The sequence below is a fragment of the Pagrus pagrus genome, assembly GCF_965226575.1.
Source record: "Pagrus pagrus genome assembly, chromosome: 21".
Lineage (NCBI taxonomy): Eukaryota > Metazoa > Chordata > Actinopteri > Spariformes > Sparidae > Pagrus > Pagrus pagrus.
Genome location: NC_140208.1, coordinates 7240897 through 7268871, shown reverse-complemented (window position 1 = coordinate 7268871; position 27975 = coordinate 7240897). Strand labels below are relative to the sequence as shown.

Sequence of the window (27975 nt, the reverse complement as noted above, 5' to 3'; positions counted from 1 at the left end):
AAAGTCAGTGAAAATTGAGGTTTTGCTCTTTTTATAAATGCGTCTCTTTGCGCCCCTCGCCGGCCTCCTCTGATTGGCTGCATGTTCCTCCACATGCACACGTCACACTGCCCCCTGTCGGCGGGGGGTCGCTATTGACGGCAAGGTTGCACCGTTATTCTGCCTTTGTTTGGCTTATTTTCACTAAAAAAATGACCCCACAAGCTTTTTATTACGAGTTAACGCTCATTTTTATAGTTTAAAGTCGTTGTTTTGACTCTTGTGTGGGTGTACAGCTCACACAGATTGATTTCCATCACCCTACTTGTTGCAAAAAAAAAAAAAAAAAAAAAGCTTCGGTTCGCTTTTTATATCATATGTTCACCATTTTCCGGCTATAAATGGTTGAAGTTGGACTTTAATCTGATGCTGAGGGGGGTGGTCGGTGTCTCTGCTCCACACGGCCGTCCTCTCTGCACTGCAGTCAGCGCCACTCGCACATTTGGTGGAGGAAGGTCACGTTACAAAGCGGGTCGGCACTAGGAGGACTGCGCAAAAAACCACGGCCCGGATTTGTGCCTGGCTGACGTCATGTGGAGCCACAGACCTCTTTGACAGGAACGAAAAAGCACCGGGGGGGAGAGACATGATCGACGTCCAGCCGGGGCCGGGAGGTGTCGACGAGAGCCGCGTATAAGCTACTCGCCCGTGAAGTGAAGCGAAGCGACGCCGGGGCGACGGAGATTTTTCACTCGGGGCTCGACCGAGAGCGATCGCGGCGCACCACGAGAGCGCTTATCCGTCATTGAGGCGACTCGGACGGCTGTTTTTTCTGCCTCAAAAACGAGCTGTTGACAAGGGAGGGATAAGCAGAGAACAACCACTAATCCCCCCCCCTCCCGTCCTCCTCCTCCTCCTCCTCCTCCCCGGACGGTCACATTCACGGCGGGGCTCGGACCTCGACAGAAATGGACAGGGCAGCACGAACTGGATTAAATGATCGGGAGTGAAGGAGACGCCGCGAACAAAGCCGAGCTCCAGTGTTATGCCCGTTAACCCGTGTGCTCTCTACTTGGCTGGAAATGGGAGCTTTAACGAGCAGACAGAACATAGGCGTGGAAGAAGTGGACATCCCGTCCAACTCGGTGTACCGTTATCCACCGAAATCTGGTAAGTCACCCAACAACAGGTCACAACTGAGGGGGGTGGGAGGCGGGCACCACATCCATGTCTCCCAGAGGGGGACTGCAGACGATTTATAGAAAAAAAAAAGAAGTAGACATCACCATCAATACCATCAGCTTACTGACAGGCCTGCAGGGCATCTGAGCCTTTAACCTGGAGGAGCTACCTGTGGAGAGGGGATGAGGAGGGCCCTTACCTGATTTTTCCCCTTTTTCCCCCCTAGAGGATAACTTTGCCTTTACTTCATGTTTATTCATCATATTTATCATGTATTCTAATTTATTTCTGGCACTGCACCACTTGTATTGTCCATGGAGGTGGACGGCAACACATGCAGAACACAAGACTGTCATCTGCACTGTGGAGCCACAGTTTCATGTTCATTTTATGGCCCTGGCTTTGGTTTTTTTTTGTTTTATCTTGGTGCATCCACTAGGAGCATCTACTAGCAGGAAGCCAGACTGCCTCAGTCTGTCTGTAAGATAAATAAGTCATGGTGGATCCCGAGAGGATGCAAATAAAAAGACCATCATCACCATCAGCAGCAGCAGCAGTAGAGAAGTTTCGTCGTCTCTAGAAGCCATTTGTGTTTTTGCTTTTTGGATTTAAAACAGGACTGCAACCAATTATAGACTCAATTTGTCAATAAAAATGTCAAAATAGTAAGAAATGCCATTCCCAGTTTCCCAGATGTGAGGCTGATGTTGTCCAGAAGCCAAATATATTTAATTTATTACGATATGAAACAGGAAAAACTAAAAATATTCATATTTTAGAAGCTGGAATGAGAATATATTTTTTATTTAATTCTGTTTGAAGTGTGTTAAATTTAAAAACAAAAAACACGCTGACAGCAACAAAAATGCAGGGACACGTAATCTGCATTGTGAATCCACAGTTTTATATTCATTTTATTACCGGCTTTGCTTCTTTTCTCGGTGCATCTACTACGATCATGTGTTAGCAGGCAGCCAGACTTGTGTTGATGGTATCATACTGCCTCAGTCTGTCTGTAAGATAAATAAATCATGGATGCTACAGGATGCAAATATAAAGTGTAAACATATTCATATTGCAGAAGCTGGAATTAGAGCTTAAAAATGAATTTAAGGATTTGTCATTAGTCAAAATTGTCGAGAAATTCTTTGTGAAGTGTTTAATTTAAAAGCAGAACACACAATTGTAATAGATTTCTTCTTCAGCTATCAAATGTATTTGTTTTGCCTTATCAAGCAACGGATGCCACCAATGATCTTTTGCTTTTTTAATCATCGATTCATATTTTACTCATTTTCTTGGTTATTTGGTTGCTCATTTAGTTATTTAAACTGTAGAAAATAATGAAAAATGTCCCCAGAGCCCGATGTGACAACTTCAAATGGTTTGTTTTGTCTGACCGACAGTCCAAATTCATTTAATTATCAGAGAAGATTATAAAAAACCTGCAAAAATTCACATTTGGAACCAGAAAGGAGGCTGAAACCTGTGATTTCTAGCATTTTTGCTTCAACATTTATTGTCCGTCGACTTATTTTTTCAGCTCGTATCTAAATCTGTCTATAAAAGAGTGCTTGGTCAGATTCTTCGATCAGTGATTTATTGACTAATTTCATAATTTTGCTCGATGTACATGGTGTATTATCAAGGCAAAATAATTCACACATGCATCTGAGAGGTTTTGCTCATTTTATAAATGTGTCTAAGGTGCACTATTAAGGTTTGGGGAAGACATTTTAATCAGAAGAGAAAGATCTTCATTGACAAACTCTCATGGTTTTCAACAAACTGACCTTAAAGGACAACACAGTCTCATACTGCTTCACTTTGTTTGTATGTGGCGGACCCTGCCACCTTTCTAGCTTCAAACAGTGTTCTCCGGACCTTATTTTCCTCTGAGAACAGCTTGTTTATTCATTTATGGAAAAGATAAATATTTCTCAGTTTGTATTATCACCTCATTAATATTGTAAATATTAAAATTATGTCTTTAAATTTCTTCTCCAAAACGACATAGCACCCCTTTTGATACTTGACTTCAGGTGTCGTTCTGTCACCTGTTTCCAAACCAAACCTTACTCAGTTCACGTGACTCACAAACTGAACCTCAGACTGCCCCGTGTGTTTTGAATCTGTCTTGTTATTGTTCCTCTGTGTGACATTTCATGATTGCAGCGACGTGCTCGGGGGTTTTAGCAGTAATCCAATATTACGTCAAAAAATCGCATTGAGGAGAAACAGTGCTATTGCTTTTCAATTCCACGGTAAGCAAACACATAAAGCAAATTAAAACCTGTGACCGGGAACAGAATCTGTGCATATAAGTGCAGTTTTATTACACTCAGACGAGATATGTTAGGATATATTCTGATATCCTGATAATATCCTAGATTTATAGTGATATTACGTGCTAAAAAAAGGATGGGAGGGAAGAGTAATTGTTGACTTGTGGCTGCCGTTAGCACCCCTCTCAACACAATTTAGCCTGTATGAATTTATGATCACAGTCCTGGTTGCAGCCTGAAGGAGTGGCGATGGTGGTGTTGGAGGTGGTGGCGACGGCTGCTGGTGAAACCGATCTGTCAGCCCCAGTTCCTGTTGCTGGGATCTGGTGACAAAGCCTCGGCCCGGCTCTCCGCTCCCACCTGCTGTAAATAATAATAAGGTGATGAAGAGGGAGAGAAAGAGGGGGAGCGTCACCATCGGGGCTTTTTTTAGCTCATGATTTGTCGTGTTATGGAGTTTTTCTAAAGCGTGAGCGGCTTTCGGGTCACAGCATCCGAACCCGTCCTCGTCTCCAGCATTAATACGTGCGATAGGAGACGGAGCAGACCAGCTGATACGTGACCGGCCTCTCCAGCGTGTATTTAAAGACTGTGAGCCACCATTACAGTCTTATGATAACAGCTCACCCTGTGATTAAAAGGTGGAACGTCTATTTAGTCTGTTGTCATCTACCCAACGTCTTGGTAAACAGGTGGACAAGCTGCGGGCCGATAACAACCCAGGGTTTCGTTTGTCCTCTTGAAATAAGTGAAGAAAAACAACTCTGCTTTTTGATGTAATTTCTTGTCTTAAAGGCTTTTTTCTCGACAATTTGAGGATAAATATCTTTGCATTGGTGTTTGAGATCAGGCCGTTTGAGATTATTTGGCTGTTGCAGAGACTGGAGGTATTTTGGATAAAGGTGCAGCTAAATAATTCAAATTTTTTAGGGAAAATAAATGTTTTATGCCAGTTGGGTAAAATTAGCTGCAAAAAACTCAGGTTCTAACAGCGTTTTTCTCTGTTACTGGGCCCTAAAATCCAAATTACTTATGACCAGGGATGCATGATGTGGATTTTTTTCAGGCGAACCAATGATTACCTGCTTCTGCTTCTTCTTCTTCTTCTTCTTCTCCTTTTGTGTTAATGCAGCGCTTGTTAAATCAATGAAAGTAATTTGGCTTCATATTATTGGCTCCATTCATCAGCTATAATTTCACTGATAATGATAAACATATAGCCAAATGTTTTAAACAATGTTTCCTGCAATGCACAAAATATAAAGTTTTGAGTTTTCAATTATTTTATTCTGAAAACAAAGATGATTAACTTGATTAAAGAATTTCTAAATTAGATTGTGTGCCAAGGCCTACCAATCCAATTTTCTCCAATCAAGCCTAATCCAATGTCGTGTTTGCTGAAAAAAACCTACTTTCTATTAAAACATATTTACATCTGCTAGATCCGGTTTTTATTAGGATCTGCACCAAATTGTACTCACTCATAGACACCAGCCACCTAAATACGCCTGATTTTTTTCATCAAGATCCACAACTTATTCCTTGCGAAATTAACGAAAATGTAAAAAAAATGCCATATCTTGCAATGTTAAAGAAAGTGAGAAATAATTCCTAAATCTGCACGAAAAGTTAAGTGGGTCTATTCTGGGCAGAGAATCATCCTCCAATGAAGTTTCGTAGAAATCGGTTTTGTAGTTTTTGCGTAATCCTGCTCACAAACCAACAAACAAACAAACAAACTTCAAAGCTGGGTCAGATACAGCAAATGAACCACGTTCTGCTCACCTTTAATCTTTTTTTGTGATCTCAGTTGATGTGACGTATTTCAAGTTAAGTGTGTCTAAAAGTGTGTCTGTCTTTGTGCAGGGAGTTACTTCGCCAGCCACTTCATCATGGGGGGAGAGAAGTTTGACTCCACCCATCCGGAGGGTTACCTGTTTGGGGAAAACACAGACCTTAACTTCCTGGGGACCAGACCTGTGGCGGTAGGTGTTAACGCTGATATGAAACAGAGAAAAACAGCAAATCCTCACATTTAACAAGAAAACACTGCACATTTTTTGACAGTTTTGCTTGATAGATGTCCTGGTTGTGCAATTTTTTGTTGATTGACTAATTGATGAATTCGTTGCAGCATCAAAAGGTGTCAGATGTCTCTTCCTCGTTGAACAGGAGTTGATACATCACAGCCGCTCTGACTCCTGCAGTGGCAATTAACAGGCTTTCAGACTGTGACTGATTTATTTCAGCGTCTCATCCTGTCAAACTAATTAAAAGTGAAATGACAGTCTGCTCGCTCCTCGCGCAGAGAGGATGATAAGTGGCGTTTCCTCCGGAGGGTTCGTTTGTTCAACCGAATCGGGAACCTGAAGGTCAAACTAATGAGAACTGCGGATCAAAAAGAGCTCAAGTCCGGAGAGGAAAGAGAGAATTTGACACAGACTAAAAGGCTTGAAGGGAGCTAAAGTATTTGACTAAGTGCAGCTGATACGGAGGAAACTTTGCTCCATCCCTGTGCTAATCTCAGTCGCACTGCTGTTTCTGTCTAGACTGGGGCTAAAATTAGGAGTGCAGTTTTTCTGCCGATTATGTGGGTGTTTATAATCCTCCTGTGGGGACAGAATTCAGCTGGTGATGTGTTTTTTTTCTTCTCGCATGTGTGACTGAGCTTTACCAGCATTATATAATGTTTGGTGGTTTCCAAGCAGATGGTGCCATTGAATCATAAAACCAACCGCAATTGTTGTTCTCGGTCTCCTGCTGCTGCTCTACAAATATGATAATGGTCGGGGCTATATTTAGGGGTTTTCAGAGACTCCTGCGTGAAGCAGATGGATGTACCAAATGGATTTTAGCCAGGCTGGTGCCTCTGTGGATGGAAGTGCCAGTCGGTCCACCACTTTGGCCTGGACTGAAATATCACAGCAGCTTCTCTACAGATATTTATGTTCCCCAGAGGATGAAGCCCACTGACATCGGTGATCACTTCGCTTTACCCGTTGTGCCACCATGAGATCGACATTCATGGGTTTTAGTGAAACGTCTCGACAAATACAGACATAATGGTGCGATCCTGGAACGAAAATATACTGTTTATTAAAGTGATAGTTTGGGTCTTTTGATGTGGGGTTGTATGAGGTACTTATCCCTTGTCAGTGTGTTACCTGCAGTAGACGACCATCCGCTCTCCGCCTGTGTGGAGAAGCAGCATGTAGCACCGACAGGGAAGCAGAGCTTTGTACTGCTAAGTGGTACCGACAGCAAGACGGAGGATATTTTAGCCACCTAAAATAAGGCCCACCTAAAAAAATATATATCTGTCGAATGTTTGAGTATTACTGGTCAGATATACAGTAAGTTTATCTCAAGTCTTACATGACGACTTAAGTAACGATTAGCTTGCTTGCTCTATGTGGTGGTTTGTGTCAGCTGTAACGATTTTCTTGAGCGAGAAGCAGCTAAAAAAAATGCTTTTTTTTATTTCTATATTATGTTTTAAAGGCAGGATGAGTTCAGGCACATGTAATTCAATGAGATAAAAAAAACCAAGAGAGGTTTATGTTTTCAGTTTGTTCCAGAGGATATATTACAATCTGTTTCACAAGACTTTACAGGGCTAATGTAAATGAAACATCAACTGCACCCTTTGTAAACCTGGTTGTTAATAGTTTTTCTTTCACACCTGAGAAACGCCAAGAAAGAATATTAAGCTATTTTCACTTGACAAAAAAAAAAATTGTGTTCATGCCACTTAAAGTCTGAAGCGGGGAGAATGTTTTCAAATCTTGACGACGCAGGCTAATTATGAAGCTACCATGCTAAACTGAAGAAGCAAACATGGTTAAAAAAAACCCAAACCTGCTTAGCATCAGCATGATAGCATTGTTATTGTGAGCTTATTAACATGCCGTCATTAGCATTTAGCTCAAAACACAGCTGTGCTTAATTACAGCCTCACAGAGCTGCTAGCGCGTCTGTCGTCCCTGAAATGATGTTTTCAGAAAACAACTACTCACACTCACCTGTATTTAAAAAGGAAAACAGTCTAACCTTTTTATTTTAGTGCGAGCGTGTGAGCAGAAATACAGACTGCTGCTCCGATGTTTCGTGATTCTTGATGCGTTACAAGACCTACAGTGTTGCCTGTGAGTTTCCCTAATGAATGGTTCTTTTCAGCATCTCTGTGTGTTTGTGCAGTTTACAGGCGTGACTCCTGCTGAGCCCAGATGTGTAATAGCGCTGAATATGGTGCCATTCACCGCCACACAAACCCACTTACACATTACAGACAGATGAGGGGTTGTAGTGTGGAGGTATCTGACCACATCCTGCGTGTTTCTCCTCCAGTGATCCTCAGACCAACTCGGCTCTCCCTTTACGCTCAGTCAGCAGCTTCACAACAAGCTGAGCAGTGAACCACACGCCGGGTCAAGTTTAAAGGTTGCGATTTTAAACCAGCTAAATAATGAAAAAGACAATCGCAGAAGGTGTGTAACGTCCTTATCAAAATTCTCCTGATGCGGTAAAATTCACCCATCTGGTCTTTTAACCAGCTTGAAATAAAGACGGTGACTGTTTGACCCTGAACTATTTCACACTCCTGCGGTCCCTGGGTGTGCATAAATGTGCCAAAACACTGTCTGAAGTGTCAGCCTCGTCCCTGGAAAGACACAATCGGAGCAGATTTTTTTGCTCCGGCTCAGCACTTGTCAGCACGGATCTCGCCGGTGCTGACCAACCGAAACGCTGCTAAGGTTAAACTTTCTGTAACCCTGAACTCTCTGTGGTGAGGAGAGGAATGTCGGGGCGGTGGAGGGAAGATGAATGCACTCTTCACTCTTCAGTCTCATAACATGTATTTTACATCTATAATTTGTTTTCTTTTTGTTTTCAGTTCCCGTACGCAGCCCCTCCACCTCAGGAACCAGTCAAGACGTTACGAAGCCTTATAAACATCCGCAAGGACACGCTGCGGCTCGTAAGGTACGCACCTCTCCGTCCGCCTAAACATATACATACATAACCCCTCATTACATTACTGCTGTCTAATGTTATGTCCACTGAGCTATTCTTAGGGAACAAGCCACAACAGCCAATTTAAGGAGTGGTGTCAAATCAAGCGTGTTTTCTTTCGTGTAATTTAAACTTTCATTTTCTTCAGGCACACTCGTGAAAAAAACACAATGAAGTATAAAAATGGAAATACAAAATAAAAGCACAAAGTGTCCCTTATCCCTGAAAACATGACAAACACTCAGATACAAGAAAAATGTTAACGCTTAAGTGCTTAAAGGTGCAAAATGTAAGAATTTTAGTTGAAAACATTCAAAAATTAACTCAAATTATTAACAGCTGCAGAGATATCAGCTGAAGTTAGCATGCTAACAAGCTAGCAACAGCCTGTTCCAGTACAAAAGTCCTGTGTTAGTGGTGCAAACACCAACACTCCCCTGGTTCTCCGAGCTCCTTGTCCAACCACTAGATGCACAGCTAATCGAGCTAACTTGCTAACAGCGGCTACAGTTAGCAGCAGTAGTGGATAGCTACTCTAGGGATAGGCCCGATGCTGCCTCCTGTTTGAGTAATTCTTACATATTTCACCTTTAAAGCTCTTTATAAATGCTATAAATACTCTCTATGATTCAAACACTTGAGTTTGGCTCTTGCTCAGATTTCTGTTCTCTTCTTAAAGAGCATTCTCCCTCGTCCTTGTCTCCTCGACCCCTCACCACCCCTCCTCTCCCCCTCGCAGGTGCAGCGAGGACCTGAAGCTGCCGGGCGACGAGGCGGCGGTGAAGAACAGGGCCTGCTACAACATAGAGTTCACCTTCGACGCCGACACACAGGTGGCCATAACCATCTACTACCAGGCCATAGAGGAGTTTCACAATGGAGTGCCAGTGTGAGTTTACCGATCACTACATGCAGTTGCAATCAGTGCAGCTGATCTCTTCTTCTGAGTCTGTGAAGGTTGTGTAGCCTCCTGAAATCACAGCCTTATTACTGCTGATTTGTTGCTGAACACGGAACTGCCCGCAATCAAGAGTCTGCAATCACTGCAGATGAGCACAAACATTTGATTAATTTAATTCAAAATATTTTCGCACCAGCAATTTGTCTACAGCAGCTGCATCCTTCAAGGCTACCCTTGAAGATATTTGCCGTCACACTGTTTCTTTAAGAGACAACCAGGGATGCTTCGGTTGATACTGACCTTTGTCAAAGCGGCGCCCCACAGATTTTACACATCAAAGTTGAGTCGTGTGAAGCCTTTTGTGTTTCCGGAGGGAGCTGAGCCAAGTGTGATCAGTTGTCTCAGGGTTGATTATTGCTGAAGATGAGTACAAGTAGATGAAAAACATCTGTTGGTGTGCGGTTAAAAGAAGAAGAAGTGAGCTCACCAGACGCTCCTTGTCTCTGCTCGAGGTTAACAGCTCGAGGCTACATTAGCTGCTGCTTTCATAACACATCTAATGCTGCATTCCAGACAACACGGAGCTCAGAAATCTCCGACGTCCTACGAAAGAAAGCGATCACTCAAAGTCGATATTTCTGCTTGTAAACTTCCCCTGACTTCACGAGGGAGCAGTTGTCAGATGTCACACAACAATGGCAGCACCCAAGGGGGACGGGGTAGGATGTATTTTTAGATGACAGCATTTTAAGTTCAGTGAATATCTAGATACATTTCCAAGCATAAAAGTGATGTAGAATAAAATGTATAATAGCATCTGTTATCTATTTCTTTTATGCACGCTGAGGGTTTTGTCAAGTTTTTTTGTCCAGCTTCCGGTGTTGACTTGAACGCAGCATCAATCTGCGACTGAAATATTGGTGGGTGCGTCGCATTGTCGGTAATTTAGGCAGCAAGTTTTCAAGGAAGAAGATTGTTTGTTTAGATTAAAAAAGACAATACCTCTCGTTCTGCTGCATCCATTTTGATTCCCTATTTTTAAACTGTCTACGGTGAATCTGACGATGTTATCAGAGTGCAGTACTCACTCGTTTAAGCTGATTTGGTATCAGACAGACATAACTGATGCAGATTAAATACACATCAATAAATTAATAGATTTTGTAAGGAGGCTATCAGCTGAATTAATTCAGTCACAGCAGGCTGATGACTCAGTGTTTAGTGCCACAGCGATTCGTCGCCTCCAGTCATGTCACAAATAATGATCCCAATGAGTTCAGTGGCACACATCACAAATCTGGAAAAGGGAGAGAGTGAGTGTCTGAAGAGAAAAGGTCGAATCACAGAGGGAAGTCACGCCCCTTCTGGTGGACAATCATGGGACCTTATTTCGGAGAAAATTTGTATGGTAGTGAATGACGAGAGACGAACCATTTGTCGATCCCGTTTGAGCTGTGCCATGATCATTTTTTAACACTAGCAGTTTAACGCAAAACGAAACGATTTTTAATCTTTGTAATTCACGGTACAATTCAGGTTTAAAAAAAAACACGCATATTTTTTCTGAAATACGGCCCCAAGAGGAAAAAACGGCAGGAAGGCAGGAAGTCTCGCTCCTTCTTGCACTCCTAGTGAATATCAAAGACGGGACATCTGCTACCTTCAGAGAAGAGAAAAAGAAATACAGGCTCGTCTGGAAGAGAAAAACCTTCTCATAAATATTCATGCTGACATTCATGAGTCATGCCAACATGCATATCTTATATATTTTGCGTTACATGTCAGTAGTTGCATATCTTGCATAAAGAGCTATTTGTGATTGTAGCATTGTTCAGACATGATGCACGCTGCAAGCTGTTGCTTATCCTCCGCTTCAGAAAATGTCTCCATCACTAGTAACTGCCAATTTTAAAACAGAAATAGACTGTTATGGTTTAAATGATGTCAAATGCAAGCATCCGCAGCAATATGTCAAACTGCTGCAGGAATAAACAATCGCCGACTGGTCTGTCGTTCGCCTCCATCATGTGTAATAATGTGTTTCCTGCAGTTACCTGCCCCAGGACAGCTCTCTGCAGTCCGAGACGGTGCACTTCAAGAGGGGAGTGTGCCAGCAGTTCTGTCTGCCCTCACACACCGTCAACCTCAGCGAGTGGGCTGACGAGGAGGTGGGCCTGAAACTGTTTTACACACATTGCTGATGGACATCTACTTTGTTTCCTCTCCTCACCTTCTTGCGTTTCTCCTCAGCTGCTGTTCGACATGGACAAAGAGATTTTCCCCATGGTGGTGCAGGCCGTCGTAGACGAGGGGGAAGGTGAGTTACCGTGTATTTATCACTCCGATGGTCTGACGTGAAGGAAGAGCTGCAGAATTTTAAACAAAGGGCGTGTCGGCTGTCTTCTCTCTGCAGAGCATTTGGGCCACTCTCACATACTGCTGGCGACGTTTGAAAAGGTAAGCGAGACGCTCTGTATCAGAGTCAGAGCCAGTGAAACATGGCAGGCACCATATGTTTGCGGGGATCTGCTCTTATTATTGCTGTTAATATTTTGAAAGTTGATCAATCATGTAAGTAAGTTTTCCAGCTAAAATGCCAACCAGCTTCAAAAATGTGGATATTTTCTTCTTTTCTCTGTTTTTTATTGCTCTAAATTGAATATACTTTGGTTGTGGATAACTGATATCAGTGTAAAGGGATGCAAGGGATCCAATCCCTCATTTCTTTTAAGATGCTGCAGCAGAGACAAAACTGATTCATGACCTTAGACATGAAAATGTAGGAAGTACAGACAATGCAAAAGAATAAAAGATGAAGAGCCGCCCGGTCCCCAAACATAAATATGTAGCGCTTTGTGTGTATTAAGGGATGTTAATGAATACAAACTGCAGTTCATTCAGGGTGAATTAATATCCAACTGTTGCTTTCTTTGTCAGCACATGGACGGGAGCTACTGTGTGAAGCCTCTGAAGCAGAAACAAGTGGTGAGTACTCCTGCTTTTCTTCTCTCTCTTCCTTCCTCCTTTTGTGTACCATTTTGAAAGACAAAGATACACCAAAGCTTGATTTCCCTCTTGAACACGACGCCCGCCACATGAGACCGGCCGCCTTTATTCCTTCCTCTGTGTTCCTTTTCCCAGGTGGATGGAGTGAGTTATCTGCTGCAGGAGATCTATGGGATTGAGAACAAATACAACAGCCAAGAATCAAAGGTAAACATCAGACGACACGAGAGGTTTTTCTCTGTCCGCGTCTCTTTGGCTGCATCAGATGTGACGTGACGGTTTTGGTAAAATGAATCATGGACTTTGGAAATTGTTCCTTTTTTTATCTCCAGGTCGCTGACGATGAGATCAGTGACAACAGCGCTGAGTGTGTGGTGTGTTTGTCGGATGTGCGGGACACACTCATCCTGCCGTGCAGACACCTGTGTCTCTGCAACGCCTGCGCAGACACTCTGCGCTACCAGGCCAACTGCTGCCCCATCTGCAGACTGCGTGAGTTCACAGCAATGATAAACACTGCAAAGTCTTACCAAGTATATTTATCTTATATCTGGTAAAAATAAAAAGATCAAATCAACTTTTAAAGCACTGATTTTGTCCATACCTTTGTAAATGTATTGTGTATGTGTTTGTCTGTTGGGGCAAACTACTTACCCACTGAAGAATTGATAGATATAAAGGGAAATACAAGGAAATACTATCCTATTCTGTCCTTCAGTGAGAGCAATGGGACTTGTTTTTAGACAATTTGCAATTGTTCCACTGGCAGATTTTTTTACTTATGACAAGCTGTTATTTTACTTATTTTGAAGTGGCATTGTTTCCAATCAATCCCTGTGCTGAAAAAAGATTGTTATGTTGGTGAAAGCTGCCTCCTACGATGAATTATTAGGGCCATTGTAGCTTAAAAAACAAAACACAAAAGCATCCGAACAAGACATTTCTTTGAACTGAGCCTGTTCAGAAGAAAAAACACCATACTGGTTTGGACAGCTTTCAGGGACTACTTCATGCAACGTTATCACTGTTATAGCTCCAGGCAAAGTCTGGATGCTTATGATAATGTGGTGTCAGTGCAAAGTACAGTTTGATAAGGCGACCCACACAAAGCATGCGGTGCAGTCTGTGGTGCAATGAGGTTGATCCAACCTGTGAAGTGAGAATCTGATATTGTGACAGCCCCTATATGTGACCTCAAAAAAAAAAAAAAGATATACTGTATATTCTTCTAAATTCACAACTTTAATCTCAGAGAGGGTCTGAGTGTTTTCTCTGAATATCATCCACCTCTCCAGGCTCCGTACTTTCTTTTTTTAAAACCCCACAATGGTCCTAATAATCATCATTTCCACCCTTACAAATTTCTTTTTCATTACAATAGTAATAGTACAGAGGAATCAAATGAGACTGTGTGTCATGAAGAAAAGCATTATTGAATCTGCAGACTCACAGTCGCAGCTTTTAGACTCTCCACCTGCACAAAAAAGAAACCCATGTGATTTTTAGGAACTAAACAGGCAATTTGCACTTGTTTTGATTTGCTAAAAGACAGTACTGATGTTCAGAAAAAGAACTGAAGTGGCGCCGTTGAAAATTGTACGCTTGGTCTCATGCAGTGTGTAGCTCAAAGCAGCAGAGAAGACTGCATCTGAAATGTAACATCTGGGAGGAGCAGGTGTAAAACCTGCAGCATTGTTTTAACGAGCACACAGAGGCTGTTTGCTGCATTCAACTCCTGCTTATTTTATATGAGTCCAGTTTATTAGACCAAAGCAGCCAGTGGTACTTTAAAATGGGCATGATATATTATTTTTTGTCTTTTTACAGTGATTATCCAGTTAAATGAGTTCAAACGTTTTACCCAAAAATCTCCCAGTTATTATTAGATAAGACGGGCTCTTTAATGTTCCCTCACATATGGCCCTAACATATGTTCAACAGCAGGAAACTTGTTCTTTTATGCTCCAGTTCTTTTCATTTCTGTACAACATGTGACCAAACAGATTATCTTACGCAACAGCACTTAATTCGTTTTAGCCTCATTTGACTCTGTAGCCTTAATAAAAAATCCCACTTTAATTGAGGAATATGATTGATGTAAAATGTTTCATCCTAATTTTGCGTTTAACTCCTTTTTTTTAAATTAATTGTGTCCTTGAAATATATATCTGGTTTTCTTTCAGCCTTCAGAGCTCTGCTGCAGATTCGAGCCATGAGGAAGAAGCTCAGTCCTCTCTCACCCACCAGCTTTAACCCCGTCATCACTTCACAGACGTCTGACTCAGAGGAACACTCGGTGAGACACAACCAAAAAAAAAACCCAGAAAATATAAAAATAATACCCTTTCCCAGTCCCAGTAGACTCAACAGTGTCCTCCCCTCGTCTGCAGGCGTCTGAGCACATCCCTCCAGGCTACGAGGCCGTGTCTCTCCTGGAGGCTTTGAACGGCCCCCTCAACACCTCCTCCTTGGCCCCTCCTCCTCTGCACTCCGGTCCCAGCCACGTCTCCGGAGCGCTGCCGCCGTACAGCAGCGAGCCGCACCCGGCGCCGGCCCGCTCCCTCTCCCCTCTAGACCACTCCAACTCCAGTCAGGGACTCAAACTCAAGAAGAGTGGATCAAAGTGAGTCTGCCAGACATTATTCGTTGTTTTATTATTAATGAATTTATTTTCGCTGCTTGGATTAGCAGATGTCAATAACCTGTAGGTGGTGTCGCCAGCATTGCTCTAACACTAAACTATCTTGTAGCATGTCAAAAGCTTCCAGTCGCTCACCTGGAGTCTGTGTGTCTTTGCGCTTCTCAACCTGCTGCTGATAAAATGATGCACGATCTTCACAAACCAAGTAACTGAGTGTCAATCATTTAATTTAGGTCACTTTCCCAGAATTCCTCTGTGCTTCCCGAGGAGGAGGATGAGAAGTCTTGCAGTGAATCGGAGGCCTGTCGCCACAAACTCGCAGTGGACCAGCAGGAGGTGTGTGTGTGTGTGTGTGTGTGTGTGTGTGTGTGTGTGTGTGTGTGTGTGTGTGTGTGTGTGTGTGTGTGTGTGTGTGTGTGTGTGTGTGTGAAACAGAGACAATACATTTTGGTGTATCTTGTCGTCTGATATCTCAGATTCTGGGTTTGTATATGTTTGTTGTTGAGCTCCTCTCTCACTGCTGCTCTCGTTGTTTCGCAGAACGGAGTGACTCCAGACAGCGAGAACCTGACTCTCTCCTCGTCTGGAGCCATCGACCACTCATCCTGCACCGGGACCCCGCTGTCCTCCACCATCACCTCCCCTGAAGGTACACACACACACACACACACATTTGTCTTTCTGTACTTGTGAGGACCCTTGCTGATATACTGCATTCCCTTCACCTTAGCACTTTATCACAACTAAATCCTGAATGCCAACCTATTCTCCTGCCAAAACACAAATACTTTTTATTTACTATCATAAATGACCTTGTAAGTCCTTATATTTAAGAATGTGGAACCTACAAATGTTTTGGTATTTTTACTAGGAAAAAAAACGTAAACAATTAATCGATTATCGAGTATAGTTGGAAAATAATTTTATTTCATTCAACTAATAGACTAATTGACTAGTCGTCGCAGCTCTACCCTCAAACTAATTTAAACTTTAAAATCAAGTCTTAATGTTCAAACAGTCCTTAGTAGTGAGGACCAGCCAAAATGTCCTCACTGTGCAGAGAGGTCCTCACTGGCAATACAAGCCCATACACACAAACACAAGATTTCAGGAAGTGACAACTGACACAGCTGATGATGCAAAGTGAAATCAGTTTTTATTGTTTATGTGTTCATCCTCTCAAACGCACATTTTATAACATAAATGTGGTGGCACTTTTACATGTCTGTCTCATGTCTGACTAAGCGCCCACGTTACTTTTACTTAAAAGCCTTAAAAGCCTTAAAAGACTTACATTATCCAAAATGATTCCAGCAATATTCAAACCTAGAGAAATACTTTTTCATTTGCTCAGCTCTCACTGTAACTTCGGGGGAAACATCAGACGATACATCAGAGTTTGAGGAAGGAAGTTGGGGAACATGACTGAGCATCACATGAGTGAACTGAGTCACTTCAGATAGATATTCATCTGCAGTGTTGGTTGTTTCACAATAACAACAAAAACAAGAAACACAAATAGGAAGCTTAGATACAAATGAAATAAAAAGTTACTTAAAAAGCTTTTTAAAAGCTAAAAACCTTTCTCTGAATGAATACTTCACAATAACCAACAATAAAAAAATGTCTTTTTATACATAGGGACAGGAATTGTGTATTTTCATAAATAATATATAATATATATTTGGGGTGTTGTTTTATTGCCTTTTGGAAATTCAAACTGCTTCAATTTGCGTCACCCTGCAGCAATCCCACCTCATCTCACACACCAGCTGATAAATATCACATGAGCATGTGGCCTTTATCCCGAAAGGAATAAATAAATAAAACAAAGCCATGTCAGGATGACAAAAAAGCCATCACTGTAACTACTCAAAGAAGCCTGTCTTTAGTGTTCTCATTTTTTTAAAAGTCATCTATATTATGCAGCTGTTCTTGTGCTTTGTGAAATAATTTCCCTTAATGGGATTAATACAGTTATCTCACTTTCATTTGAGACAGCAGCTCACATGCTGTTTGTTTCTCCTTGTTTCTGGGTCTTTTAAAAATGAACTTGTGGAAGAAAGTGGATGAAAGTGTGGTGTGCAGTATCTCTGAAGTTTGGCCACAAAGCTAAAAGCAAAGAGCTCCAGGTGGTGCATGCAGCATTTTAATATAAATAAATCATAAGCTTGAACCACCTCAAGTGTTTTACGTTGGTGCCACTGGGTCTGATTTTATGGGAAATCTCCTGGCTGGCTTTTCAGCACAAAACAGGAAGAGAGGACTGTTTTTCCAGCTGGAATGAAAGACTTAATGAAATAGTGACTTCAAACATGTTTGTCCTCTCCTACAAAGCTAATCCCTGTGCAGTCTGACTTCAGCTTGTGTTGCTGACAGAAGTCTGGGGAGAATTTTTACACAAACAACTCAGAGCTTTAGAAATATTCAGTCAGTAATGAGATAGAAAATGGTAATGGCTCTCACGACAATCGTTCCCCGGCTAGACTTTATATAAATAATACATCTAATAAACCAGTTTCAATGACAATACATATGCTCATCATTCATCCAAAAGGCCAATAATTTACTGTTCTACTGTTCAGTTCTCTGCTCTGACAGTAGGGATCAATTTTTTTAATGTAAACGGTGGAAATCTCCCCTGGCAACCAACGAAACAATCCTCCGACACGAGCCGGACGGTCATGTGTGTCTCCGTCTGTCTGCCAGACCCAGTGAGCAGCAGCCTGGTCCAGTCAGTGATGTCCATGGCCTCGTCCCACTCGCAGCACTCCCACATCAGCACTGACACCATGTCCTCCATGTCAGGGTCCTACCTGGCCGGGGCCGAAGGCGAGCCCGGGGGCGACGACGGTGGAGACGTGGAGGGCGAGGAGAACCAGGACGCCCCCATGGAGAGCCGAGGGCCGTCGCAGCAGGACGGGGTGAGGAATCGAGTGACGGACGGAGGAGACATTGTTTTGAAACTGTGTTCAAAACTCCTAATTAGACCGTCTCTCTTTCTTTCAGGAGTTTTCCCAGGAGCCAAAGGAACAAAACTACTCAGTGGCTGTAGAGGAGCAGGACTCAGAGGTGACTGTAATACACTATTTGCAGAACAGTGTGTGATTAATGCTCATTTTGTGTGTTTATCTCATTTATCGTTTTTCTGTTTCTCCAGGGTAACGATGTCACTGAAGAGGACTGCTCCTCCCCGTCTAATGGGAAAGGTAACTATGACAACCATCCCTTACCTTTCACCCCTGACCTCTCACCTCCCTCTGCATTGTTGCTCTCAGGCCATGTGAAAAAGACCTTTCATACAAACTTTATATTATGGACGGATAAATTGTTGTTGTCCATAAATCTTTTTGAATCATGGCTGAGTGATGACACCTTTTCAAAATAAAAGGAGTAAATGTCAGATGTTGTCCTCTAGATGGGGCAGTCCCTTTTAAAATGCACGTAACGTTGGCTGAAACCACGGCAACATGCAATATCTGAACTGGAGTGAATGGCTTCTCATACAGTGTGTGTGCACTGGAACCTCAGTCTACTTCACAGTGAGGACTTCTTCCTCTGTAGTCGTCTTTTGTGGGCACAATACTGAACTGGATGTGACGAGATCTGGCTCCTTGACCCCCGACCCCTCACACTGTGATCATATGAAATCTGTAACATCCAAAAATAATCCCGTTGAACACTCTGAAGACCGCAGGCTGACGGTGCCTGTAAGACACCAGCGGCCCAAAGAAACAACAGCAGTTCTTGTCTTGAAATTGTGACGTGATAGACGGGAACATAAACCGCCTCAGGGCTGTGAAACAGTTCAGAGACGAGATTCTCCAGAGTCTGCAGCTCCAGACTGAAACAACAAATTTCTCCTCCAAATCCAGTCCACAAGTTTTATTGTGTCCAAACCTCAAGGACAAAACCGATGTATCCTCTAAACTTGTGTTAGATTCAATGTCAGACTCAAGAAGAAGCGTAGTGAAGCACGTTGCAGCGAAGACATTTCCCTTCATGAATTGGTGGAGTGGCCAGAAACACGCGTGTAAATCAAAGATAATGTTGCTCCATAACTGCTGCACGTGTAAATAAGCACTTTGCTAATTTGCTAAGTTTGTCATATCAACTTCAAAGGTGATTATGTGTCAGTGAACTGCAAAAGTGATAATTAATTACGCAACACTTAGATTTTGTTACTTTATTTGTCATTGCGGCTGCGTCTTTTAACACGATGGTACAACCCTTAAGTTATTCACCTTTCCTTTATCCAGTAAAGTTATTTCTAGTCATCAGCAATTCCTCTATAAACATTTAATACTTTTTGCTCTTTTGAATTTTTTCTGCTCATTATCCCTCCAGCAATGAAATAAAATATCCGCCCATGCTTTAGCCTCCAGCCAGCTAACACGTTTCTCCCTTAAAACAAAAAAACCTATTTCATCCCTGCGTCCTTCAGAGGATCTGGCCTCTGAATTGCTCCACAGCTGACCAGCCAGGCAGTGAAACGTCTGTTTTACAACCAGAGTTTCCTTATTGGTGAATTTAATGACCGGTAATCAAGCAATTAGCAATAAATATCGACTGATTCCAATCGATCTGAGCATCCTTTCGGTCACAACAGGAAACGAGCACGTACAGGCATCCTGTGTTGTTTAGACACGGTTCTGCTGCACACCAGGCTACTGGCTTGCATTTGCATGATTTGCACCTCTATTTAAACGTTTGTGTGGTTGTGTACGTGTGCTTGTGTATCCAGTGTTTGTGTATGAGGAGTGTCATTTTACGTGTGCTCGCTTACGAAAAAGCTCTGCACGATGAATTTGCTTTTTCTTTTTAGCTGCTGCATCATGAAGTGCAAGCTCTCTCATGCCCCATCTGTGTGTGAGTGTGTGTGTTTGTGAAGAAGTGAGTCACCGAGTGCTAAATAAAGTGTTGTGGCGTACTGAGAGTGTGAGTCAATGAACGGTAGGGCAAAAAACAACAAGGTCACCTTCAGCAGACAACAGTTTGAAGCTTGTAAATGTAAATTAGTTTCTCTGTGGATTGTGTGTGCGTGTGCGTGTGTGTGCGTGTGTGTGTGTGTGTTCGGACACCTCGGGCCAGACTGAAACGATACTCTGAGCACCTGTGAGTTACTGAATGACCTCTCAGTTCTTTAGGAGACGAGCGGACCTGTGCCTGCTGACAGACTGTGAATGTGCACACGCGCTGTATGTTTGCACGCACATGTGTGTGTGCATCTGCACCGGCGCTGCCAGACAGCTTCTGTATGTGCCCTGTCCGTGTCTCTGTGCTCAGCTGCCAATCATCCAGTCATCTCTGCCAGTTTCTCCTCATTAGCACACACTAACACACACACACACACACGGACACCCACAGTTACAGGCTTGCTGCAGGCATGAGGCACTTGCACATATTAAACATGCCAGTATCTGTTATCTGGCCATGCTGGAAAAGGCAGGAAGATGCTAATCCAGAGAGTTTATATTAATATTTCTGTGTCGTTTATCTGATAAATGTAAAATAGACACCAAAATCAAAGATTATTCGCTCCAGTGTTTCTTGCCGAAGTATCAGCAAACACTGTGTTGAGTGTTAGCTGAGAAATTAAGGATAAGAGGACAGAGTCCAGCTGTAAGAACAAAATAGGAGGTCATTTCAAATTATGCAAGTCAGGCAGGTTTGGTGTAAAGAAAGTAAAAGTATCAGTAAAATTCACATTATGTAGTATATCATAGCATATGTGGTCATGCTTTAGTAAGTGTGACTAGTTTAGCTTCTGTATAAAGTGATCGTGATGAGCAGCCGAAGCTAAATTGCAGAGAATCAGTGTGTTTTGTGTTGCAAATCTTAAAATGTCAAATGTTTTTAGATAAAGTGAGCAGTAGATTAAAAACCCAATCATGATATTAACCATGAAGATACCAGTAATAGACTCCGTATCCCGTGAGAGGATACAATTTCTTGAAAATTAATTCAGAACCGGTTTTCTGTGGATAAGATAACCTGATGGGAATGTCGTTTTTCTCGTCAGTCCATCTTCCAGATCAAGATAACTCATCACAAAAGATACGTGTAAAAATCAAATTTTGCCACGAGGCAGTTCTGCTTATTGATTTGCAACACACAATACAACCACAATATAATCAATGCAGCAACATATTTGATGGTTGGCAAACTCATATTGTGTCATGGTATATATCACCATGTCAACCCATCCTGTACGGTAATACAGTATTTAAGTTGCTGTTTCACCATAACAAGCAGTGCCTGACTGCCAGTACCATTAATTACATTATCTAAGCTGCAAACAAAATACCAGAAAAGATTACACCAAAAAGGGAAAGTATACAAAAATATATATACAATTTGTGCAATACAAACTTTATTTATACACTCAAAGAAGTGACTTTAAATATTTCAGTTACAGGTAATATTGTCATTGAATTTTATCTGGAGTCAGTGTGAATAAATCAAATAACTTAGTCTGATTAAATGAAATCAATGCAGACTAATACATAAACCTTATGAGTTTATACAATTGTAACATATAAAGTTACATAAACTGTTTTTTCAAGTATTTGTTATTCCAGTATTATACATAAACCTGATGCATTTTTAAATGTTTTTTCTGTCTCAGTTAATAACTCACATGCAGTTATTTAATTCATACACATTGAATCAACCTGACAGAAAAACTTTAAATGTGACCCTTTATATTAAACTTATGTAATAGAATTAGATGGAAATATTACATGTAATTAAAACACTAAAAGTAACTGCTTAGGCTATATTTGTATAGTACTGTTACTACTGTTGGATTTTAATATAATCTCGAACTTACCTTTCCCTTTTGAAGGGAAAAATATCATCAGATGATAGATTATTGTAAAAATGAAACTTTTTTCAGACTGAGAAGACACAAATCTCTCCTGCTGTAGTGATATTGAACTAGAGAGCCAGACAGGCTGACGCAATCTCTAAATTAGCGTCATTTTCTTCCCTGTACAGTTTGTACACGTTGTTCTGTCTAATTAAATCTTGCAGATTAAGCCTTGTGAGCATCAGAGCACACATGTAGATTATTGCTCCTGCATGAGTCAGATTCTTCAGATGCTTACCAACCACTGGAATATAATATTATATATTATAATAATATATAATTCTGTTAAAGACACTGAGTATCAGAGCAAAGTAGTTCGCAGCGATTTCTCTGATTTTGGTGTCAAAAAAAGAGTCAAACTCTGCATTTGTTCCTTTTAAATCTCACGTTTGAGTCAGATACTTGTTGGTAAAACGCAGACTGGTGACACTTTATAATCGCCATCATTAATAAATTGTAAATTTATAGTTAATTAAACTTTAAAATGATAGTTATTTCCCTGTACAATATAAAGCATTTCATTTCTGTGAAATAACTATTGACCAAGTTTACCGTTTATTAAAGATGTGTAGCAAAAAGTGTTACCTGCAGAAATAATTTATCATTTATTATTTTATTAATGCCGTTCCAGCATGGCCGACCTCACCCCTCCACCTCTGACACCCTCCTCCTCCCCTCCCCTCACCCCGCCTGCCCCGCTCCACTCCCCCCCACCCCACCCCACCCCACCCCACCCCTGCTGTGCCTGGCTGCTCTTGTTTGACCTTTGCCCTCGCTTGCAGGTGGGCGGAGCAGGTGTCCAGAGTTGGCCAATAACAATCAGGGCGTCGCCCTCTGTGACACGCCCTCTTTGGGGTTGGATAATGAGCAGGCTCCCGACAGCCGATTCGCCGGTGAGTGGCAACCTCTCGAACATGGACCGATGAGAGCTGAGGACTGGGCATGAGAGTGAGGGGGGGGAGGGGAGGGTTGAGGAAGACGAGGTGGGATGACGGAGGCAGAGTGCATGAGTTGGCTTACATTAGCTTGCTGTGCTAACATGCTAATACAAATTAAAGCTGTAAAAGAAAGCAAGAAAACAAATTACATTTCTTATTTTAGTGTCAGTTTTAGTGAGCAGAGAGGAGGTTTTGTTGCCCAGCATGAAGATCTGGCGCCCTCCTTCTTCTCTTCATCCCTAACCCTTTGGTGTTGTGGTGCTCCATCGCTTTTTTCTCAGTAGCGGTTAGCTGTGCACTCTCTCCCTCCTCTCCCCCTTTTAGCTGAAGCCCTGGTGTGTGTTTCTGTGTGTGTGTGTGTGTGTGAGTGCATCCTTTATCGTTCGCGAGTGTGCATGTTTTCTGTTTGCGTGAGTGCGACAGAGATGAAGAGTCTGGTCCTTCCCAGAGTTCATGTTCAGCTTCTGCCAGCTCCGAGCCGCTTTGCCAAAACATCTGCAAACTCATCCTCACGCCCCTCCATCTTCCCTCCTGTCCTCCACCCTTGCTTCTGAACACTTGGTTACTGTGATGAGGGCTAAAGGTGTGCATATATTTATTAAAGTCTTGGTTGTTTCAATCAGTAATTGATCACAGCCTTTAGCTCGGCATCATTCCCCTCTTAACACCCTGGTTTACCTTCCTTCCCTTGACTCACCCCTTTGGTCTTTTATGGTGGATGTTGTGACATGTTTTCTCTTTCTGTGTCGTAAAAGTGTTCTGCTATCTCTCTGTTTCTCTCCTTTTTTCCCCCCCGTCATTCTTCACATCTTCTGCTGTCGTTTCCTGGACATTTTCCTTCCTGCCTCTCTCTTCTTTCCTCCGTCTCTCTTTCTTCTCTCGCCTTCTTTCGGATGGACAGATGAGGAGTCGTGCCCAGTGCACATTGAGGACTAGGTATGGAGTGATGGCCAGATGTTAGAAACAGACACCAGGGTCATATTTATATTGTGGTTTGTTGTTATGACATTTTTTTTTGTTGATTGTTCTTTTTATCTGTTTATTATTAATCAATTTTATGTAAGATCACACTACAATAATTATCTTTTCTTAATAGCAGCACAGACTCTGCCTCTAATTATATATTTCTTTTCAATGTGCACATGAGGTGAGGTAGCTTTAATTGCTGATGTTATCCATTATTAAATACTCTCTGTGGTGGAAACCTAAGACAATTAATAATTCATTTTATACCATTAAAGTTGCTTTCATTCGTGCTGATATTTACAGCTCCTTACCGCGTGTCCGGATCCTATTATCTTGTTTATTCAGTGCACAAGACATTCCCTTTGAACTAAGTATAAGGTCGTTTAAGAAAAGTTGAGCATCATTGCAGCAGTGGAACAACTCACGCAGTCAGATAAGGAGGGGTTTTTTGACCCAGATATAGATATTGACGTTTGTCCAGCACCTGCAGTGTCCCAGTTTCTCGTCTCCAGTCCAAACCAGACTGCAGCATGAGTCATCAGAAATATTTTAATGATTTACAGGACGAAACTAGAGAGAGAGATTTTGATTGCATACATACATTTTGCACATGCAAAAACTTAATTCAGGGACACGAGATAAGAATGTGGTGATGTGTCTTAACTTTCAAAAAGTCTTTGGTGTGTATGCATCCTGGTAGCAGTGGGTGTTAATTAATTAATTAGTTTTGCATTAAGAGTAGCACTCGAGTCCATTAAAGCAGTGAAGGCACACTTACAGCATCAGACTACAAGCTGCGTCACTATGTCTTATTAGGTCATATCTGGGATCTGTGTGTTTAAATTCAGGTCAACTCTCAACGATCTCAGCACTCACGAGAGACTCCGGTCCTCTCTTCTTCTTCCCGTCTCCTCTCTGTAACGTTACGTTCATGAAGTAAAGTAACATTTCCCCTTCAGCTCCACTGAACAGTCAACATTACAGGACTGACAGAGGTCACCTCCGCAGATCACTGCTGCAGTCAGGTTGATAAACAGGAGTGAAGATAAATCTATTTTTCACACAACACATTTTGTTTTGATAGAGAGACGCCAGTGGCAGAAATTACATGTTGTGTTTAATAAAGGAACAACAGTCAAACCTCAAGCAATGAAAAACAAGATGGAAATACGGTTATTGCGCACATACGCTGGCCATTATTTATTCGCTACATCTGTTTCCAATCCGTTTTGTCACTTTTTCTTTACACCAACTTTTCCACCTCAGCCAAGCGAAAATACCCTTTTTTTGAAGAATATAGATAAACTTTTTTTTTTACACTGGATGAAAACATTGCAAGATGACCTTCCTCTCTCTCTTTTCTCTTCGTCCTCTTCCTCTTCAGGTCTGATGTACCTCGGGGGCTACAGGCCTGTTTTGGAGCCCCTCCCCCACCACACCTCCACCAGCAATATCAACCTGGAGGAGCAAGGGGCCGAGAACAGGGACGGCCAGAGTCCTAAACATCCTCGCCGCGGACCACTCATTGTGTAACACACTCAAGCAAACACAAAAAAAAAACCACACAGACTTCTCCGTCCAGAGTCAGCTCTTCTTACCCTGCCATAGTGCTGCATCGCTGGATACTGTCCTCACTGAACAGGGAAACCCTCCTCCTCCTCCTCCTCCTCTTCCTCCTCCTCCTCCATCTGTCTGGATTGTCTTTGCTGGCGCTGAAACTCCTCTCGAGTGGAAAGAGGAGGGAAGAGGAACAGAATCACCTGTCTGTCTGTCATCTGTGCACTTTTATCTCACAGCGGTTTCTTTGTTTTCTGTCTGTGACCTATAACTTGTTGTGGGAATGATTCGCCTACTGCTACATTATTATTTATTACCTGTAGGTCTAACCAATGAGAGCTGTGTATTGTGACACTATCTTTAGAAAAAAAACAACAAAAAAAATACATGCTGCTCCTCTCCTTTCCTCTCCTCTATTACCAGCCAAACAGTCAGGGGCTACTGTGATCGGCAATCGGATTTATTACTAACTAATTATTCTTCTCTGTTGTAAACTGTATGTTGAACGAGAGGTCGGACACTCGTTCAAAGTCAAGCCAGCGGCACGCTAGCGAGCTAAAACGTGCCGACTCCTCTCCTCGGATCAGGGAGCTCCCGTCTTCGCATGCAGCTTTCGACTTCCGCTGACGTTTTTTCCTGTCATTCCCGCCACGATTTTCAAACACCTCTGCTGAATGTGAACACAGAAGAAGTGGTCGGACTTGTGAGGTGGCGGACGAGCCGAGAAACGGCGGCCAAAATGAACAGAAATGGACTGAAAATTTGAAAAAAAAGACACGTCACACAGAATGTAGGACGACGATCTCTTCAGAAGGGGAATGTACGTGACATTTGAATCGTCACCGAAACTGGAAATAAACTGGTTCTCCAAAAACACACACACACACACACAAACACACATGCTCACCACGCCACCCTCTCTCCTTCTGCAGCTCCATCTCAGCATGTCAGTATTATCAACTGGAAATCAACACCAAGCAATAAAGACGCCGAAGCTGCATCTCCTCCTGAGGATGCTCATTCTCAGTTCAAGCAAAAACTGTGTTTGCACTGGCTTGTTGCATTCAAATCCAGACATCTCGATGTGTTTAAATGTTATTTTTTATTTTAATTTTGCCATTGTAAAGGGATTTATTGTGAGAAAAATATACAGTGAATTTGAGCTTTAGGCCACCTTGTGGTTAGCTGGCATTTTGTTCACCATCATATTTCCTGTTATAGACCTTATTTCTCACGGCGGCCATTTTCCTTCAACATCACGCTCAGGGTGGGAAGCTTGAAGGCCGCTGTGTTCCAGGTTGCATAAACGTAGGTAATCTGACAAATTGATCAACGACTGGAAAGATCGTGCATAGTGAAAATCTGGAGGCACATTTGGCCTGATTTCAAGGTAAAACAATTTATTTAATAGCCCCTCAGCTGATGTTAGCATTTAACCACTTCCTAGCTAATGTTGGCGTTTGAATACACGGTGTGTTTCACTTTCAGGTAAAGACAAGATGTGTAGTGATATTCCTGAATTAATTTACACCTTTCCTAATCGTATCAAACAGTAATGTTAGCGAGAATGTGGCTGAATGACAACACGCTGTTGTCGTCGATGATCTCGTTGGCATCCTAGCTAACATTATCGTTTGATTGCATCCTGTGTGTTTCACTTTCAGCTTAAGACAAATGTCTCCTAGATGTGTGTGTAGATGTGTGTAGAACAGTAACGTTTCAAACAGTTGCGTTAGCTTGAATGTAGGTGAATGCTAATCTGTTATTAAATGTGGTCTACCTTTAAATATGGTCCAATGTCCCTCCAAAATTAAACTATCCATTGTCTTAACATTTGCTATTCAAACAAGAAGTAGTGAAATGTCAACAATTGATCAGATTGCCTACGTTTATATGACTCAGAGGGCAGCAGTACAACATTTGAGTGTCATGTCAGAGGAAAATGGCCGCAATGTGAATATATGGTCTATTATCACCCCGACGGGCCCTTTATCTCCTTGTTTGTGAAGCTTTTAGTTGTTTCGGTTTCGTATAACTTCAGTGTATAGCTCACCTCGTTGTTGATGTTCTCCGTTTCTGTGTTTTAATTTGTTGCAAAACACTGTGTCGTTTAATAGAATGTGGATGAAAATATGTGAAAAATTTGTAAAGGTTTACACACTCGCGCAACACACGCGCGCTCACGTAAAAACAAACAACTGAAAAGGGACGATATCAACATTTTAATGCACTATTAGCTGTTTCCTAGACAACACACTTTGCGGTGCATGAGGCGATAGTAGAGTAAGCATGTTAGTCTAGGTCAGCCTGCACCCTCCTGTAGAATACTTGATGATGGATCACTGCACACACGTAAAGACTTTCCATATCCTTCTGCAGTGTTATGTATCGGTTGCTGGCTCCCTATTCCCTTGGCCCGAACTGTTACGGTCAAGAGTACTGCACTACTATATCCAAGCTGCAAACAGTCACGTGATCACAGTCCGAATGTGTCGATGAAGCCGCTCTCTGGCACCAGTCGCAGTATGATATCAAAGGAATGGGTCCCGACCCCACTTTTCTAGAATTACGAGTGAAAATGTCAAAGAAAACATCAAACGGACAATAAAGTTTTTGCATCTAAACGGTCTCTGAGT

At 42.2% G+C, this 27975-nt stretch overlaps 1 protein-coding gene across 5 annotated transcripts; it reads left to right on the top strand.

Annotated features, from left to right (window-relative positions):
* The first annotated feature begins 111 nt into the window (after positions 1 to 111).
* Positions 112 to 27963, top strand: rnf157 (ring finger protein 157). Of its 5 annotated transcripts, XM_084342636.1 has the most exons (20): positions 114 to 1149; positions 5313 to 5431; positions 8341 to 8429; positions 9199 to 9348; positions 11411 to 11528; positions 11611 to 11677; positions 11774 to 11817; positions 12298 to 12345; positions 12502 to 12573; positions 12699 to 12858; positions 14550 to 14662; positions 14757 to 14989; positions 15241 to 15343; positions 15548 to 15656; positions 17717 to 17931; positions 18017 to 18079; positions 18168 to 18216; positions 22661 to 22771; positions 23718 to 23752; positions 25167 to 25299. In XM_084342636.1, the coding sequence occupies exons 1-19, from the start codon at positions 1062 to 1064 to the stop codon at positions 23750 to 23752; spliced, it is 1986 nt and encodes a 661-aa protein (XP_084198762.1). In that variant the 5' UTR covers positions 114 to 1061; the 3' UTR covers positions 25167 to 25299. The 5 variants fall into 5 exon arrangements, with proteins under 5 accessions (XP_084198760.1, XP_084198759.1, XP_084198761.1 ...); XM_084342634.1 differs by lacking the exon at positions 23718 to 23752 and having other exon boundaries at positions 112 to 1149; positions 17816 to 17931; positions 25167 to 27963; XM_084342633.1 differs by lacking the exon at positions 23718 to 23752 and having other exon boundaries at positions 113 to 1149; positions 25167 to 27963.
* Positions 27964 to 27975: the final 12 nt, after the last annotated feature.